The sequence below is a fragment of the Xyrauchen texanus genome, chromosome 18 (genome assembly GCF_025860055.1).
Source record: "Xyrauchen texanus isolate HMW12.3.18 chromosome 18, RBS_HiC_50CHRs, whole genome shotgun sequence".
Taxonomy (NCBI): domain Eukaryota; kingdom Metazoa; phylum Chordata; class Actinopteri; order Cypriniformes; family Catostomidae; genus Xyrauchen; species Xyrauchen texanus.
In genome coordinates, this window is record NC_068293.1 from 18,608,159 (window position 1) to 18,628,918 (window position 20,760).

Here is a 20,760-nt window from a genome sequence, read left to right on the forward strand (position 1 = left end):
CGGTTAACCAATCACAACAGACTGGGCCAGCTGTCTAATCAGAGCAGACTGGGCTTTTCGGAAAGGGGGGCTTTAAAGAGACAGGAGCTAAATCAGAGCATTTCAGAAGAGGATGAATATAGGCATTCTAGCAATGTACATTATGTGAAAAATTATATGTTTTTTGAACATTAAAGCATGTAAACCTATTTTAGTTTCAAAGTAAAATCATAAACCTTTAAATTAGCATAAGAGGGGCTCTTTAAAAGGAATGTATAACACACTACCGCATATCAGCTCAGTTCTCCATCATATAGGCCTCACTAGACCGCAGCCCAATATTAATTTCCATTTGGTGACAATAGTATATATAAGTTTCAACTCAATTCAATTATTAATAGCTTAACTAGAGAACAACAGATGTCAATATAAAGTCCCATATAGAAAGCTAAGTAAATGTGTGTCTGAGTGTGTTCATATAGCCAGAGACTATTTAGCAGAGATGGGCCACTTCTATTAAAATTAATAGGAGAAAGTGGAATGCCCAAGCAATACATACATCACTAGCCAATCAACTTGAGAACGTGCAGGCACATTAGATATACAAGCCAAAGAAGCACAATTTATGATACCAGCATTGTTAAATTTTATTGCTGATTTGAAATATGTTCTTTGATCGTAATCTTGACCAACTGTTCTTAAGATTTCCATGTTTCCCCATTTAAGTAGATAGGAGCTGAACTGTCATAACTGGAAATAGTCTTCTGAGAGCATTCCAAAGATGGCCAACAGTGGACTGACTTGTTAGAAAAACTTTGATAAAGCTTGTATGGCTCTTGTTTGAACAGAGTTGCATCACTGTCCCATTGCTGAAAAAAGAGAAGAGAAACAGCCATTTAAAATGTACAACTATAAAACTCTCAATCATCTTAGATGAAAGCTGTTAAATAAATGATATCAGCTGAGTGAAAAAGATTAGTGGAGGAAGATTCACATGTTTACTTGAACTTTTTTCTTTGGAAGGAGAGGAGAGCTTCCCTTCTGCCCCATTGACGTCAGAAACGGTGAACCACAAGGAGAGAGTGCAGAGATGGCCATGTATTTAAGAGAAATGAACTCGATCATCTTATTTCACCATTCCATCAGAGGCAAGAGATCAGATAGACCATAAAAACACTACTGGGAAAAAGCATTTTATTCACATTTTATTCACAGTTAGAAGTAGTAATATGACTACTGCTTTTACACTAGAAGGGTGAATCTCCCAAATGCATGTCCCATTTCATCAGATCAGAATCTGATTTAAGATAGAATAAAGAAACAAAGAGGTAGAGAGATAAGGGCTGAGTGATTTCAACAACAGCAGCACAGAGTTCATGGGGAAGAGGGTTAAGAGGTTAGAGACACAAAGGCTGTCTTCAAGTATCTCATGTACACGGCCTAAAAATATAGCCTGCAATCAGCACATCCATTACTCCTTTCAGCAGCTGAGAGAAGACCAATCATGGCCTAAATTCAGCTTGCACATTACTAAATAGCATACAGATCATTTGGTTACCCATGCAAACACACATACCAGTTATGACAGAATGCAAGGTAATCTATCCATATTACATTTGCCCTGGCCAGCGTCTAAAACCTTGTGGCAGGACGGAGGGCGGGGCCGGGTCGTGATCCTACACACCCGGTCCCTTAGTAGCCTAATACGGGACCGGGTGTGTATGATCATGGCCCGGCTCCACCCCACCCTCCGCCCTGCCACAAACCTCAATCATCAACATTTCATCAACATGCCACAGCTGTTAGTCTAGCTTCAAAATGCACACACACAGAGCTCCAGTCCAGTCGGTGCATCGTACACACACCCAGCCTTGGCGGGCTATTAGTTACATCTTAGTTATTCCTGTCAATGACAAGAGAATCCCTTCAGACAAAAGTACAAATAAAAATATTGAACAAAATTTTCCATTGAATTAAATATGGACTATTTTACACAATGTTTTTGCGTAGTATGAATTTTTGTTCTTATTAGAGAATTGCATTATAAGTTTAGCAGCATGTATAAATATCAAACTCAATTACAATCAAATATGGGCTTTAATCAAGAATCTTGTTTGCTTCATATGGAGAGTGCAATTGATGTGGCATGTGTGACGCATTAGTTGCTGCCTGTGAAGAGTGTTTTAAGTCTTTTATGACATTCTTTTTGTTTAAGATGTTGCTTTAGAAGACATCTCCCTATGTGGAAAGTAGACAGCTTTGTGTTGGAACATAGCCAGTGTTATCTGTTCAATTTTTTTGCCAGAGGTGAAGAACTTGGCCACTGGTTTTACCTTTGCACTTAGCTTGTCATTAAAGCATAAAAGGGTTAAGGGAATTTTACAGCAATTGTGGTGATCCCGGTGCACTGTGATAATTTCAGGATGTTTGGAATGTTCAGATTGAAAAACAGATACAAATGTCAGTGGTGGTGGTGTAGTGGGTAAAGCACAGGGCTGTTAATCAGAAGGTCACTGGTTCGAAACCCACGGCCACCACCATTGTGTCCTTGAGCAAGACACTTAACTCCAGGTTGTTCCGGGGGTATTGTCCCTGTAATAAATGCACTGAAAGTTGCTTTGGATAAAAGCGTCTGCCAAATGCATAAATGTAAATGTAAATTTCAACATTTAACGTTTGTGCTATGAACATGTCACTACTGCCTGACACACAAACATACACCTGTTCCAAGAGAACAGATTAAACTTAGATCAACACTGCATTAATTAGAAATATGAAAAACTGTGGTATTAATTAAATGTCTACACTAGGAATAAATGGTACAGAACAGTATACATTAAGTTTTTAACTATGGTGCTGTAGTAATGACATGACATCTATAATAAATTATAGATAACAATGTTAATAAATTATAGATGTCAGGGAGAATAATGTCTTAAATGCTTCAAGAACTATCCACCATAGGCTTAAAAGGATATTTCATCCAAAACTCTTTACTCTTTCTTTCATGGAACACAAAAGGATTTATTTATTTACAGCAAAATGTTTAAGCTCCTCTTTTCCATACAATTAAAGTGACTGGTGAACACAGCTGTCAAGCAACATTTTCAAGGCTTCTGAAAGCAGACTATCAGTGAATGACAACTTACATTTCAGTCTATTTCTCACAAAAAGCTACTTTCTGGCTTCAGAGGACTTGGAGTATAGTACATAATTTGTATGGACAACCTTTATTATGCTTTTATGTAGGGATGTCCCTATCCCAATACTGGTATCGTAATTGGGTCCGATACCACGCTCATCTACTTCTACTTGTGCTCGTAAAAATGCTCTGATATCAAAAACTGATGCCATCAGTGCACAAATTAAAATCACGCTATGTTCTAGTCTGATTATTAAACCACAAAGGCTACAATTTAATATGATAAATATAAATAATATATAAATATAAATAAATCCACTCATGCATTAGCACAGATCCATTAACATGAGCAACGACGAGCTGGAGAGGCTTCAGGCTGTCTAGGCTCCAAAAAGAGCTGGATTTCAAGTCTCCCTCAAAAGTTGACTAACCAATCACATCTAAGACTACATTTATTAAGTACTGTAATCCAAACTACAGTGGTAAATCTTGCGAAATTGCCCTGGTAATAAGACACAAGCAGAAAAATTAAATAAAGTTCAAAGACCTAATAATAAATTAATGAAACAGTTGGAAACATACTATCTTAGTTCCAAGAAACCTAGTGAGCTGCATCACAGCTTATTGCCTACACAGGCAGTTTTTTAGTTTAACTTGACATGGCATCAGAAAAATTAGTTACTCCTGCGTGAGAGGCAGAAAACCTGTGAGAAGCAACACAGTGGTCACAGACATCCATTAAGCATGTTTACACAGAAACACAACTAAAAACCATACAAACGAATGCAACAAAAAAAACAACTCTCTGTATGAATGGCCTCTACGGCAGCATCTCAATTGATATTGAACCTTGTGATTGAGTCATTTGGGACTCTCTTCCAAGGTAGCAACACAAACAACATTTCACACAGGAGACTCAACTCAAAATGTAGTTTGCATGTGCTGCATGCTTCAAATGTGAGTACTCGTGAATTTGTGCAGCCGGTGTTGTGCTGACATCAGTTGCTTGTATCTTTTAGAGCACCTTTGCTCATTCATGGAAAACTCCATCGTGAGCATTGCACGACTTGTTTATAGCAGATGCACAGAGGGTAAATTCACTTTGTAGTGTGAGGCACATACTGACTACACATTTATTTAATTAAATCGCAGCCTTTGGCGGTTTAATAATCACATTGGTTTCACGTAACAACCTTTTCTAGAAGTGAGAAGCAACAGTCAAATCCACACAGAAACGTTTCAAAATAAAAGCTATCATCAAAATAAAAGCTAAATTTAAATGTAAACAAGTATGAAAGAAATGTATAACTACTGTATGGTTATGTAGTTTTCACTGAACTACTACTACTACAAATAATAATAATAAATCAATATTAATCATATCCGCACAATACCTCACATCTGTGATGTTCCGTTAAACAGCACTTTATTTGACAAAAATAAAAGTAAGACATATTATTGTTTACAATACAGCGAAATTTGATATGGCAACCCTCAGGAAAAGCACCAGCTGACAATACTTATAAAATAAAACAAAAAACAATAATTCAGCGTCCAGCTGCTGAGTCTGCAAATGCCACCACCATGCCGCCAGAATAACTCCAATTTTGGATTTAGGACTGTGCAGTGAGATTCTGTAGAAAAGCACTTTATAAAGTAATACAATATGATGTTGAAAATGTATTATTCTAGTTCTAGTAACTGTTCAAGTGTTGATAAATTAATTTCTTTAAACATAATTTTAATGATATCATTTAAATAAAGTATTGATATGGAATGTACTTTTTTTTTACTTAACAGCCCCTGGTACAATCCACTTAATTTTATGAAACACTTCTCTATTGGAAAGTTACAGGTTTAGAATTACATGAGGGTGAGTAAATGAATTTTTTTGTTAACTATCCATTTAATGTGCAAGAAAGCATGTGACGATGACCACAAAAAATTATTTAATGACAGGAGTAAAATGCTGGATGAAAAGGGGGTTTTAAGAAGGCCAGGGATATCAGAATCGGGCATTGACCAACATGTCTCTCCTTAAACAGGTGGCACTCAGTATGATTCTCCCCAGCCCACACTAAACATGACTCATGACTCACTGATTCCATTTTAAAATTGTTCCTGCTGGTCCACATGTCCATTTGTGGAGGCACACTTAGAATTCATCTAATCAAGATATACGGTGCATGTGAGCCTATGCAAACACGACTGACAACTCAGCCCAAACAGTTAGTCACAATCAACAGACGTACTGTTAACAATGAGTATGTCAAATTATGATCACTCATAGATCTGTGTGACAAGGGATAATGGACTTTAAAATGCTAGCAATTGGATGAGACAGTAAGTGTGTGTGTTAGAAATAGCTGGAAGTATAAAGTTAAATTACAAATATAATTAAAAGGACTACTGATACTGATATCACAGTAATAAGGCAGCAGTTCAGGCCTGTGCCCTACTTAATAACAGGGTGGGTAGACACACAGATGGACTGGCATTCTGTCAGGTACTTTCCCTTTACTCCACCACAACAGTGACTGATTTGTGTAGCATAAATCCACTCAGGCATTAAAAGTTATCCAATTAGCACAGATCCATTAACATGAGCAATGACTAGCTGGAGAGGCTTCAGGCTGTCTAGGCTCCAAAAAGAGCTGGATTTCAAGTCTCCCTCAAAAGCTGATTAACCAATCACATCTAAGACTAAATTTATGAAGTACTGTAATCCAAACTACAGTGGTAAATCTTGCGAAATTGCCCTGGTAATAAGACACAAGCACAAAAATCCTTAAATAAAGTTCAAAGACCTAATAATAAATTAATGAAACTGTTGGAAACATACTATTTTGTTCCAAGAAACCTAGTGAGCTGCATCACTTCTTACTGCCTACATAGGCAGTTTTTTAGTTTAACTTGACATGGCATCAGAAAAATGTGTTACTCCTGCGTGAGAGGCAGAAAACCTGTGAGAAGCAACACAGTGGTCACAGACATCCATTAAGCATGTTTACACAGAAACACAACTAAAAACCATACAAACGAATGCAACAAAAAAAAGAACTACTCTCTGTATGAATGGCCTCTACGGCAGCATCTCAATTGCTATTGAACCTTGTGATTGAGTCATTTGGGACGCTCTTCCAAGGTAGCAACAAAAACAACATTCCGCACAGGAGACTCAACTCAAAATGTATTTCAATAGAGCTTGATTTTTGCATGTAGTTAAGCAGGGCCGGTCAGCCCATTAGGCGACATAGGCATGTGCCTAGGGCAGCATAGCTTCGGGGGTGCGGCATGTTCCAATCTAACAAGCCAATGTTAGCATGTGTCCAATCTGTGTCAAACAAAATGCACCCTGTGCGTTCTGATAACGTGTTGTGGTGCCCCCCCATGGGCGAAAACTGTTTGGCAAAAACAGTGAGAGAAATATGGATAGTATGCCATTGTGAACACGACCATAGAGTCAGAAGCACGGGGCTGCTGAATTGGAGCGATGCCTGATGGATGCATGAAATAATCTCTGTTTTGAGTTGGTTCTTCTCAATGAATTTGTCCAAAGTGTGGTCTGAATAATAACACTTTGTCACAGAGTAAAACATGCTTTAGAAGAAAGAAGACAAAAACAATGCTGAATGAAATGGATATTACTTACAATTCTTCGAGAAAAAAAACCTGCAGCTGCATTCAATCGTAATGTGAACAATTGTCTACTGCAAGTAAAGATCAAAACAATAACATTACATGAAAGCTTTTAAAAGTACCAAATGCGGTTAGGGGTTCACAGCCCCTAACCACATCCTTCACAGTTTTAGCAGTAAATGTGTTGAGTTAATATACGTTATTAATAAAACAAATGATATCCTTTCTTATATGCTAAAATTAGAACTTTCCTGACCCATGACTTAATTTATATGTTAAAAAATATATTTATTAAAAAAAAATTATATTATTTGTCTTTATCTTAAGTATACATTTTGGATGGTTTATACATATTTCTATATTTTTTATAATTTTTATTTATTTTATTTGTTTATTTTTTTTCATTCACCTGTTCTTGTCTTTATGATTGTATTCATACATTGTTTGATCTTACTGAACATTTATATAGAAAGAAAAACACAGTTTTACCAACAATTTCAGCATTTTAGCACAATGTGTGGACTTTTCAGGCAAATTTTCTAACTTATATCAACATTAAATTGGCGATCTGGAACGATTTCACCGTGACACCATCTGACCATCTTAAATACGGAACAAAATGCGTATTTTATAGGATCCAATCCAAGCCCTAGCAGAGTGATATGGCCAAAATACTGTTCAATATCAATATTTATCACAATACGCATTTCATTTCATTCATGGGGATGAAAGTGCATTCCACGTGTTTGCTAGACCTCAAGAACGAATATAAGCATAAATGTTTTGTTGACAAGTAAACCCCAGAGAGTAAGTTAACTTTAAAGTATACTCTGTTTAGGATTTAATCCTACATAAGTGGTGTGTGCTACCTCTTTTCAATGAAAATCAATTGTGTTGATGTTTGAGTTGTGTTGTGTTCAGTCAATGTTGTATTGCTTTGTCATTGCTGTCTTGTTCAGTACACAACAATATCATATTAGCCGGATAGCTAGCTAGTGGCTACCGAGCCTCATTGCTGGCTTCCATGACAGCAAGGCGAGGTAGCCGCTAACCTGATAATACTTCTTAATAGGCTTATTTCATGACTATGATTCAGTTAGCTAGTTGTGTGTATAACTTTGATGAACTGCTTGCAGTTTTAGCAAGACATACATGATACTATTGTCTAGACGAAGAACATCTAGGCTCCGAAAAGAGCTGGATTTCAAGTCTCCCCCAAAAGTTGACTAACCAATCACATCTAAGACTACATTTATGAAGTACTGCTAAATATCTAAATGTTTATCATAGATATTGAAAAAAATGTGTGATAAATATAGATAGCCCTAGGTGATACACTAATAAACATGAAAATTCATCACACAGAAAAATACTGGGTAAAATAATTACACTGAACTATATTTTTTTATACTTTTCAGTATAAAATGAAACAAGTATATTTATAATAAACCTTTCTAATCGACAGTGTGTCGCAAATCATTTTGGGATTGTCTTCTCCACAAAGACTACTCCTTTAGAACCTGGTTCCAAGGTGTGTTTAGAGGCAGCATAATTACCAGTTGGAACAGCCTTCAAATCAAGGCAATACCTTATAATACCTTAAAATGCTGCCTTCTTAGGAAGCTTACTAGATTACTGAACTATATTGCATGTACAGATTTAAATTTACAATGACAGTTGTAAGTCATAGACTGGAGTGAACTCACCAGTGAGGTTGGTCCGGGCGCTGTAGGAGCCCAGGTAGCGGCTGTCAGTATTAGGGGTGTAGCACTCAATCGTGCCCTGGTCAGTGGCCTGTAGCTTGGTTATGTGCAGCAGAGCCGAGTCTCCACTCAGCCTCTCAATGTAGATCTCCTTGTTGTTGACACGTTGGGCATACAAAGCGTAGGCATAGTTGTGCTGAGATGTGCTCACGATACGGATCTCTCGATCAGGAGCTGTGTAAAAGTACATGGACCACTCAAAGTCCTGCTCTACGCCTTCCTTGTAGCCAGTCACATTACACCAGATGCTGATATGAGAACCTTCTGTTCGAACCAGAGGCCCTGGCTGCACTGTGACTTGCCGCTGGGCCAAGCAAGAGCTCACTGTACAAAGAGAAAGACAAGAGTAATCAGCAGGGCTTTCATTATTTATGTGTTAGCTTTAAAATGGCTGAAAAAAGAACAATCAATTCAACCAAACAGACATTGATGCCAAGAAGATTCAACATGTTTAATGTAAGAAATAAAACACACAAAAATGACTTAAACTTAAAAACAGAAGAATCAAATGTAATAATTTTCACTTATATGACTATACAAAACAACACAGTATTAAACAGCAGCATTTTCCAACTTATACATTATTTTTAATAAAAAACATTTTAATACATGACAAATGCAAACAGACTTCCAAAAAGACTTCTGAATGATGATGACACAAATGAATTGTTGAATTCATAAATGTATGAGTTTTGAATGAATTAATTGAAGCAAAAAAGTTTGAATCAATTTATGCAGTTGGTAAATTTGTGAATCAAACTGGCCAAATAAAAAAAAAAAAAAATGCGTTTGCAATTTTTACAGTATAAATTTTATATTGCGAGAAAAATACTAAGAATATTCAATTCAATCACCAATAGCACATTAGTGGTCAATAAGTTGGGAACCTTATTTAGACTTTTCCCTGTAGCATTAACTCATACGAGGCTCATAATAGACTCATTTACACTCATGTTTGATGAAAAAACTTGTGCTTGTATTTATGGTGTATGAATTTGCAGTGTGTAACTATTGCCACTTCAAGAGGTCAAGTGGCTGTAAGAAAAGAGACCCATTACAAGCTAAACACATTCATTCAATAGAACAATGCTGTTCAGCCTCTTCAAGATTAAAAAAAAAATAAATAAAAGTGTATCCCCGCTACAATCAACACACACAAATTAAGGTAAAATTGCAAGTAGCTCATAATGAGCAAATGTAAACACAGACAGAAACCTGGTAAGCAAGGGATATGCCTTATCAGACCAGGGATTTTTGCTTGGACAGCCCAAACCTGTTTAGATATGATGATATGAAAACACTTCTGCACAGAGTTAGTGACACATTCAACTTACAAACTCAATCTCAATGTTCCTCATTGAGAATTGACCTCATTAAGTTATCTGATACATGCAAAAATCTAAACAAATAACAGACTGCCAGATTCTCTCTCTGGATAGTTTGGATACACATATTCAATCATTCTATTACTATTTTCTACATTTTAGAATAATAGTTCAGTCAGTTAAACTATGAAGTAACACGATATGGGCATTATGTAGTGAAAATTCAGTCATGTAAAGACAAAATGCAGTAACAAATAATTTAGTCATAAATTGAGTTATGACTGAAATTGCGTCTCTTAGGCCATAATCTGTCCTACTGATTCCGTGATTTACAGATTTGGCTCTGTAATGTTGAAGCCAATATTCTCTGTTTCAGTGTTTGCATGGTTACTGCAATTTGCCTCTTTAGTACAGACTTATGAACTAACCAATCAAAACTACTGTATCTTACATTTCAGCTTCTTTAAAGGACCCACCCTTTACCTAGTATACAGGTGAAACTCGAAAAATTAGAATATCGTGCAAAAGTTCATTAATTTCAGTAATTCAACTTAAAAGGTGAAACTAATATATAATATAGACTCATTACAAGCAAAGTAAGATATTTCAAGCCTTTATTTGATATAATTTTTATGATTATGGCTTACAGCTTATGAAAACCCCAAATTCAGAATCTCAGAAAATTAGAATATTACATGAAATCAATAAAAAAAGGATTTTAAATACAGAAATGTCGGCCCTCTGAAAAGTATAATCATGCATATGTACTCAGTACTTGGTTTGGGCCCCTTTTGCATTAATTACTGCCTCAATGCAGCGTGGCATGGATGCTATCAGCCTGTGGCACTGCTGAGCTGTTATGGAAGACCAAGATGCTTCAATAGCGGCCTTCAGCTCTTCTGCATTGTTTGGTCTCATGACTCTCATCTTTCTCTTAGCAATGCCCCATAGATTCTCTATGGGGTTCAGGTCAGGCGAGTTTGCTGGCCAATCAAGCACAGTAATACCATGGTCATTGAACCAGGTTTTGGTACTTTTGGCAGTGTGGGCAGGTGCCAAGTCCTGCTGGAAAATGAAGTCAGCATCTCCATAAAGCTTGTCTGCTGAAGGAAGCATGAAGTGCTCTAAAATGTCCCGGTAGACGGCTGCGTTGACTCTGGACATAATAAAGCACAGTGGACCAACACCAGCCGATGACATGGCTCCCCAAACCAACACAGACTGTGGAAACTTCACACTGGACTTCAAGCATCTTGGATTGTGTGCCTCTCTATTCTTCCTCCAGACTCTGGGACCTTGGTTTCCAAATGAGATGCAAAATTTGCTCTCATCAGAAAAGAGGACTTTGGACCACTGAGCAACAGACCAGTTCTTTTTTTCTTTAGCCCAGGTAAGACTGTTGACATTTGAAGCCCATGTCCAGGACCCGTCTGTGTGTGGTGGCTCTTGATGCAGTAACTCCAGCCTCAGTCCACTCCTTGTGAAGCTCCCCCACACATTTGAATGGCCTTTTCCTGACAATCCTCTCCAGGCTACGGTCATCCCTGCTGCTTGTGCACCTTTTTCTTCCACACTTTTCCCTTCCACTTAACTTTCTATTAATGTGTTTTGATACAGCACTTTGAGAACATCCAACTTCTTTTGCAATTACCTTTTGAGGCTTTCCCTCCTTGTGGAGGGTGTCAATGACGGTTTTCTGCACAACTGTCAGGTCAGCAGTCTTCCCCATGATTGTGAATTCAACTGAACCAGACTGAGAGACCATTTAAAGGCTCAGGAACCCTTTGCAGGTGTTTAGCTGATTAGAGTGTGACACTTTGAGACTACAATACTGAACCTTTTCACAATATTCTAATTTTCTCAGATTCTGAATTTGGGGTTTTCATAAGCTGTAAGCCATAATCATCAAAATTATATGAAATAAAGGCTTGAAATATCTTACTTAAGTTGAATTACTGAAATTAATGAACTTTTGCACGATATTCTAATTTTTCGAGTTTCACCTGTACATCTCTACACACAACAGTATTGAAATTACAAGTAGCACTAGTTTAACTTTAATTAAAATGTCAGTTTAATTATGGAATTTACACACATACACAATTTTTCATCTATCTTCAACTAATTTCACGCATTGAAGAATGTAACTTTGGGATGGAGTCGTGTGGCACCATGCGAGGTTCGGACGTGTGAACACCGAGCTCTGAACACTTTGCTAGTTTTAATACTCATAAACTGGTGAGATTCGATACACCCTGATTCTTAACTGTTCTAGGAAGACAATAGAATTCATGAAAGATTCATCAAAAAATTCTAAATCCTCAGACTCTGGAGATATTAAAAGACACTTACTCAAGCTGAAGCCCCTGAGCAGCAGGCCGAAAGCCAGAGAGTCAATTTGGATGGTGAAGTGAAGGTAATTCGGTCGGCAATGCTGACGAGGATCTTACTGTAATATGCCAATTGAACACTGAAATGGTTACAAGAGTGGCGGATGTTGATAAACAGATCGATTATCTGAAGTATTCGGAGAGGGAATTAGCTTCTAACCCACTTGTGACCAAGGCAGACTTGGAGCGCATCTGGGAAAAGATGCAGGACTTGAAGAATTGTAACTGGCGAAACAACATCACAATTGTTAGAATTTCTGAGGATGAAGAAGGCAGTGATATGGTGAAATTCCTAGACGGGTTCTTCCCGAGTCTGCTCGACTTAACAGACCATAAGCTGGAAATCGAGCGAGCTCACGGAGTTCTGGCTCGGAGATCCGTGGAGGGAGGCAGGTTCCGATCAATTCTGGCCAAATTTCTGAGATCATCCGATAAAGATCTTGTGTTAAGCGAGGCACTGAGGCTTTCTTGGAAGAACCACTGCATTTGCTTGTTCCCAGACTTAGTGAATTCGACAAGAAAGAAACGTAATCGATTCAAGGAATGAAAGAAACTCTTACATCAACGGAAGGTTGCTTTTGCAGTGATGTTCCCGGCCAAATTGAGAATAGATACTAAGGATGGCCGCAACGTATTTACATACCCACAGCAAGCGATGTCCTTCATAAAGTCAATGGAGTGAGTAAGTCATATTTTGATGCTCACGTTGCAGCCGAGTGGGCCTGACTCACTGAACATTCACATGATTGTCCGAGGAACCAGAACGCCTGTTTTTTTTTTTTTGTGCTGGTTCCGCCTAGCAGCTGGAGTTTGTTTTGTGGAATAACTCTCCTTCGGCACAGTTTGTGAATGAATCTGCATGTTTTTGGGCTTATGCCTCCTATTTGCTGGTGTTTGTTTTGTGGAATATTTCTTGTAGGTCATTGGAGTGATTAGGTCAGTTGTGGCACTCATGTACTCAGCCGAATGAGCCAACTCACTGAGCATTCATTTCAATGCCCGAAACTGTTTGAAAACTTTTCTGTGGTGTTATTCTGTCTCACAAAATTTGTATAGTAGCACCAGACTTGAGCAATCTGATGGAAAGTTGTCGTGGGGGCTCTCGTAGGTGTACATGGACTGTTTGAGTTTAGAGGGATGGACATCGTTTGGTGCTGTCATGCGCAGGGTTAATGCACACGTTTTTCTTTTTTCTGTTTTTTTTTTTGTTCTGGGGATGTTCAGGGTTTGATTGTTGCACTAATGTTGGAATGTTGTCGTTATAATTTCATTTTTGACACAATCTATTTTTTCCTAATATGTCAAAATGTAAAATGTTAATATGAGCGGATTGTCTTTCTTCACGTGGAATGTGAATGGGATGAGGCACCATAATAAAAAGAAGAAATCTGATATAGTGTTTCTTCAAGAAATGCATCTTTCCCCACAGGAAGCTGAAAAATTTGGGAAGATATGGGGTGGACATGTTTTCTTAAGTGCTGGCAAAAGTAAGATCAGGGGAGTCATTACATTGATAAGTAAGCATCTACAATTCAAATGTCTCAAACAGATTAAAGATAAATTAGGAAGAGTCATTATTGTTTCAGCAGAAATTCAGTGGCAAAGGCTGATTTTGTCAAGTATTTCCACACCTAACGTTGATGATCAGGGCTTGAAGGGATGTTGCAATCTGCTGGCACCCCTCATGATATAATATTGGGGAGGAAACTTTAATCTTTTGATGTACTCATTCTTGATCATAGTGAAGCAAAAGTGTGTAAGTCCCCTAGAGGAACATTGATGCTTCACAGGATGTGTAAAAATCTGGATCTTACAGATATTTGGGGACTTTTTAACCCATCTGGTAGGGACTATACATTTTTTTCCATTACTATCCATTATTCTTCTGTCTTGCCCTGGAACCATTAGCAGCTGCGATAAGATAGGAAGATGATTTTCCAGGGGTGGTGGCGGGAGGTATGGCACATTAGATTTTGCTGATGATATTTTATTATTCATCTCTGATCCAAATAGATCTATGCCTTGCCTCCACAGAATAATTCATTCCTTTTCTAAGGTCTCAGGATAAGAGTGAATTGGTTTAAATCTGAAGATTTGGCTCTGAAAGTGTACTGCCCAGTAATGGCTTTTCAGACTGACGCCTTCCAATAGCCCAAACAGGGCATTAAGTATTTGGGCATTTTATTCCCAGGAAATGTGTGTGAATTAGTTAGAGTTAATTTTGACCCCTTAATAAAAAGGCTTTCGAGTGATGTGGGCAGGTGGGCTAATCATAGATCCATGACTGGGAAGGTTATTGTTATTAAAATTAATTGTATTCCAAAATGAAACTACCTGCTACAATCACTCCCTGTAGATGTCCCCTCTCTTATTTCAAGCAATTTGATAGCATAGCAAAGTCCCTCATTTGGAATGGTAAACGTCCCAGATTACATTTCAATAAGTTACATAGACGGACTGACAAAGGTGGGCTAGGCCTATCCAAGATTTTAATTTTTTTATTATGCATTCGGTCTCAGACATTTGGCTCATTGGTCACTTCCACCTGAGAGGGGCACTCCCTGGTTTTGTATTGAACAGAACTTTCAGCCTATTTCGCCATTGCAAAGCCTTACTATTAAACTGACTGGATAAGTTAAGTTACACCCTGATATTTTGCATTTGCACTCGGGATGGACAAAAGTTTCCAGAGTGCTTCATTCTGACATTTATTTAAATGTTGTCTCGAGCATATGGCTGATTATGTAGGCCCAAAATGATAAATGTTTTAATAAGTCTAATAAGTCCCCTTCTGCTGAGTGATGAGATCCTTTGAAAATATGGTTCAACATTTTGGGATCCACAGATCTCGATTCTTTAGCTTTTTACAGCTGCGCCACTTGCTTTGTACTATTTTTGGGAGTAGCATACACCCCCCTAAAGCAGCAGATACTGTGGAAGTGGTGGAAACTGCTTTTGGAAAAGGCCACTTGGCATCAATGTATTACTCCCTGCTAATTCGGAGTCTGGGGGATGGCACTTCAACATCTCTCAAGAGATTATGGGAGAAAGATTTAAACTTTGCATTGGAGGAGGGAGTGTGAAGAAAGAAGATCGTCTACATCTAGAGATGCAAAGGTGTGCCTTATGCAATTTAAGATTTTATATCGTTTCTATTGGACCCTTTCTAGACTGTATAGGCTGGGTCTTAAAGACACACCCACCCACTGGTGATGCCAATCAGAAGATGAGGACACAACCCATGTTTTTTGGTGCTGTGTTAAGATCCAAGAATTGTGATTGACGGTTCAGACTTTTACGTGTCACGTATTTGGGGCACAAATCTCATTTTGCCCCAGATGCAGAGTATTCTAGGCAATAGGGCGGCCATTGATGTAGGGGATAATATATGAAGAATTGGGTCCTGACCGGGGTTATGATGAGACAGGTCAACCTTAGGGGATGGAAGTCTGCTGGAGTGCCCTCGTTTCGTGAGTGGTACGCGGAGATGGGCAGGGTAGCGACATTTGAAGATTTGTCACATAGAAGGCTAGGCAACATAGATCTGTTCAACAAGAAATGGGGCAGCTATTTAGCCTTTTTAGAAGGCACTCTGTGAGGGACAGTGGAGGAAGACTTGTTTTAAATATGTGTGTTGTAACCTTTTTGTATTTGAATATATACTTTTTATGTTTTTTAGTTTTTTATATTTCTAAATATTTTCTACTCTTTTATTTTCTGTTTGTGTGTCATTGTCAATTGGCAGGGTGTCTGTGTTAGGTGGGGGGATGGGGGATTCATGTTCGGGGGGAAGGGTTGTACATTTATATAATTTGATTCCAAATATTCTATGTATTTTTTTTTTGTTTGTTTTTTTTATGAATCAATAAAATTGTTAATAACAAAAAAACTCTGCTTTCAAGAGCTGTACACCATCTGCATCTCCGAGACAGTGACAGCTCCTCTGTGAGAATATCAGCGTGCTGTAAAGAGTGAAAAATGTTACTGATATTCTAACTGCATGCTAGCCTGTAAGAGTTTGACAAAAAATGCATTATAAAAGAAGACAAGTGTGAACAGTTGGAGTGGAGGGAACAGTGAGAAAGCCATGTCATTGTCCAATCTATAACATGAAAAAGATGCAGCCCATCTGCTACAGTGTCCCATCTTGTATGGGCCTTTGACAATGAGTGAGTATGTGTGGGTGAACTCTCCCTATTGCTCACATGAGACGTTAGTGATTAAATTACTTCTAAATATGCACACGCATCTGCATCTCTGAGACAGTTTGTTTGCCATCCTGTAGTGGACTGAAAGTAGCCTTTATCTCTGTCTCTGTTTCCATCTCTCTTACATCCCCCTCACTCCCACATACGCTTATGATTTCCTCTACTACTCGCCCACACACAGAAGCTTCGAAAACTGTGCAACCAACCAATGAAAGAACAACATCCTAGTGATATGCAGACAAACAGCTCAACAGAACAGTAATTGACAGGTGGGATAACCTTGACTCTGTTTCACTACGTCATTTGACTCTGTTTCACTACGTCATCAATGACGTCTGTCATTTCCTCTCTTATCTTTCTCTCTCACTCCAGCACATTTAAATAGCTCTCATTGAGTACCATGTTTACCTCAGACTGAAATGAGAAAAATATACTGTAAAAGGTGTTGTGAATGGAGAGTCAAGTTGGCAGACAATTTAACAATAGCTCAATAGTGAGGTCTATTATCCAGGTAAAATGTCAGATGGCACTAAATCTAGAAATAAAACAAGTTGTTTTTAGTTGTAAATTATATAATGCAACCTACAAATTGTGCTCACTATTGATTATGTGAACCCAATTACTTCCTGGTTTCCACTGGACCATGGACCATGGACACTGACAAACCCCCATACCATGAAAGACACTTGTTTTTCGACCTAATTCTGATAACAGCTTGGATACTGCTTTTCCTCTTTGGCAAGGTAAATACACCAGAATTATTTTTTGCCACAAAACTAATTGTAAAGTGGACTCGTCTGACATCAAATAACGATTTCACTGTTCTATTTTTCATCCCAGAACCTGAAGAAGTCACTTCTGTACAGTGTTGATGTATGGCATAGTAGAGCTTTAAATTGCATCTGTGGATGCAGCGGGTAATGGTGTTAACTGGCAAAGGTTTACTGAAGTATTCCTGAGCTCATGTTATGATATTCATTACAGACGCATGGTGGTTTTGAAGACAGTGGTGTCTGAGGGATCAGAGATCATGCACATTCAGAAGTGATTTTCCAGCAAGACGACACCAAACCACATATGCAGAGAGTAGAGTAGTAGTGGGAGCTAGATAGGGTTGCCTACAGTCCTGACCAGTCTCCAATTGAGAATGTGTGGCGCATTATGATGCGCAAAATATGGCAAGGCGGGCCCCATACAATTTCACAGCTGAAGACCTGCATATTCGATGTATGGGGGTAAATTCGACATGCTAAACTTAACAAGCTTGTGTTTTCAGTGCCTAAATGCTTAATAAAAGTGATGTTACACAGTGGTAAACTCGACCATCCCCACATTTTGAAATGAGTGTTCATTTTTATTTTTTTAATCATTTAATTCACAAGTTAATTAAATAATGTGTTGTAGTGCTTTCAATATAGCACTGAGTGAAAATAATTTACAAATCACTAATTTTAGTTTTTATTAGCATTTTCTATACTGTCCCAAATTTTTCATAATTGGGGTTATATGTTTCCCTCTCACTTTGTGTGCATTCATTCAAACCATGCACACTCTTGAAGATGCCTTTTTGAAGATGTGACCCCTGCACTGTCTGACAGTTCAGCCATGTACATAGTGCTTTAATTTGCTCACACATCTCTAAGAGTGATTTAGCTTATTGCCGGATTGGGAAAGACTACACAGAATCATTTATGTCCAATAGTAAATGATGCAGTCTCATCTAAAAGCCAAATAGCCTTCATGTGGTTAAGAAATATGATCAAAAAGGGTTTAAGATCCTTGAGAGAGTGCCAGAGTCCATTTTGCAACAGCAGTAGGCCTGGTATGACAGCCCAGCGTTTAAGCCCTGTCATTCGAGGGATGAAAGTGACAGCCAGCTAGACCATGAACCATCAGTGTGATTCCAGGAGGATGAAGATTTCATATGGCATACTAAATCCAAATACATTTTGGAGATGTTTAACTGGAACATCCATGTCAGGCTCATTCATCATTTTTAGTGCAGCTGATTAAAGCAGAGTTTTCATGTGGGTCACAGAAGACTTCCCCAGAATAACCAGCTCTGGCTTGACATCAGCTCTGCAGCATTGAAGATGGATCACATATAAAATACCCTGCATTTCTAACGATATATGCTCTCTCTCCCTGTGGTTAAGAGGTTGGGATGAGTGAGTCTTAAATGTCTCAAATACAAAACATAATAATATTACCAGTTTACAGTACATTATAATAATAACCCACCACAATAATTTTTAATTACACTGGGTGCCAAACACAAGGGAGTAAAGGCACCTACACAATATACCATGCGGCATTAGAGAACACTGCAAACCCATTGATTTCAAAGGGTATGGTGTGCCGCAAAGACAAAGAGAAAAAACGCAAGGGTTGACAAAGTGCCGCTCCATCACTAAATCCAAAAATGGAGAACATAAGCACGTAAACATGCACGTACTTACACTGATTTTGCTTAATGAGCCGACAACATGTGTATTCATTTAAAAGTTTTAAACGACTTTATCTTTATCAGGGTAAGTAAAAAACAATAGGTGCATATAGATTTTTGCCCATAATCCCCATTTCACGACTTCAACATGACCAATATGCATCCTCAAAATGCATCTTATGCATTTGTATCCATCAAACACTCCATCAAAGCTTTATTTAGTATGTAGGTACCCAAAGGTGTTTCAAGAATACAACCTAGCTTCTGACACGTGGGTCTGAGTTATGTTCTAAATTTGACAGCAGCAATTTCTGAAAAAAAAAAAAAACCTAACTGCTTCAAACTCTGTTTAAAGTGGAATCATGCCCATAATTTTTTTTGAAGGGCCAACACTGGCAGTCTTGGCTTTGTTTGTGGCCTATGTGAGATATGAGTTAGACATGTCAACATTATTAAACAGTAATTGTAAACACTGTATATGGTACAACCCCAATTTTGAAAAAGTTGGGACCTACTGAAAATTATGTCTGTCTTTTCCAAAAACTATATGAAATGTGGACTTGTCAGATCATTATTAACTATTTTTTTATGTATTTTTTTTTATTTGGGGGGGTTGCATTCATAATCAACTAGTCTCAAAAACCTGTTAGAATGGAAATTACGCTCTAACTCCTTATCAATTTTACTACATGGAATCCCAGCTCATTGGCCAGTTTACTAACCATACAGAGCCAATACAATCCTATTATTACCCAACAAATGGCTGTGAGAAAAGTTCCAAAGCAACAACTGGAGAGGACACAAAAACATCAGCCACTTCAATCATATGACAACAATTACAGAGGAAAAGCAAGATGGGTGAATAAAAGACAAAGAATAAGACACCTAAATGTGACAGAAACAGATTGGATCTAATGTATGCATACAAGAACAACAAGATGGCATGAATGAAAGGTAGAAAAAAGGAATGAGTGAGGGACACAATGCAAAGTACAGTGAGATGGAGAATCCGGTAGTTGTAGCCTCTGGTCAGCATAAAAGTCAAGAGTGTAGGCTTTGATAAATACTGGTGCATGAGGGACACTCCCATATCTGCTGTTTGTCTCCCTTTAATTGCCTCTCACACATTTAACCAACTTTAATGGAGCCTATGTGTATAAAGACACAAGTCATGATGCATAGCAACTCAGCCCAAGTATCTAGTTGCCCCTCAAAGACACAACTCTGGAGTTTTAACAGCAACAGTCACACAAAACAATTTGGCTCAGGTCCATTACCACTATCAGCACACCTCACAAACTCCAAACCCAATGGAGCAATTACTAAAATCACTTCTGCTCATTTGACACAGGCTGGAGTGCATGCACTTACTCATACACAGAGTAAAAATGGGATTGGCGGAAAATGTTAGTGAATTAGAGGAGAAAGAAGCTGGATTGTGGAACAATGAGAATTCAAGGTGGGCATGGCTACCCAGCACAACACAGAAGATATAGATACCAAGCAATCAACACAAGATCCCAGCGCTCGTCTTGGACGTGGCAGGGATTGTTGGTGAAACCCATGTCAAATAATTATTTTTGCAAATACATTGACAATAGAGTTTTTATTGATTAAAACATAAAAATTAATGAGACTAGATTTTATGTGCGTATGTGTGAGAGAGAGAGAGGATATGCGCAAGACTCTTCCAGACCAGGACAGGGACTCCAGTCAGTACCTCAGCTGTGCTGCGTAAAACAACACAGGTCTTTTAGTACACACAGACGAGGGGTGAAACACTGCTTCCTGTGTGTGCGTGTGTGAGCAGCTGGAGGCACAGCTGTATTGCTGTGTGTGACTATGAATGTGTATGACCTTAGAAAATT

The 20,760-nt window shown here is 38.2% G+C and overlaps 1 protein-coding gene across 1 annotated transcript in view; it reads right to left on the minus strand.

The window, feature by feature from the left end:
• Positions 1-20,760, minus strand: part of LOC127658857 (immunoglobulin superfamily member 3-like) — a 254,627-nt gene that overhangs the window by 177,614 nt on the left and 56,253 nt on the right. The window contains exon 2 of the mRNA XM_052148390.1: positions 8,467-8,847. Coding sequence (XP_052004350.1) covers positions 8,467-8,847 — 381 coding nt within the window. The remainder of the gene's footprint in view (positions 1-8,466; positions 8,848-20,760) is intronic.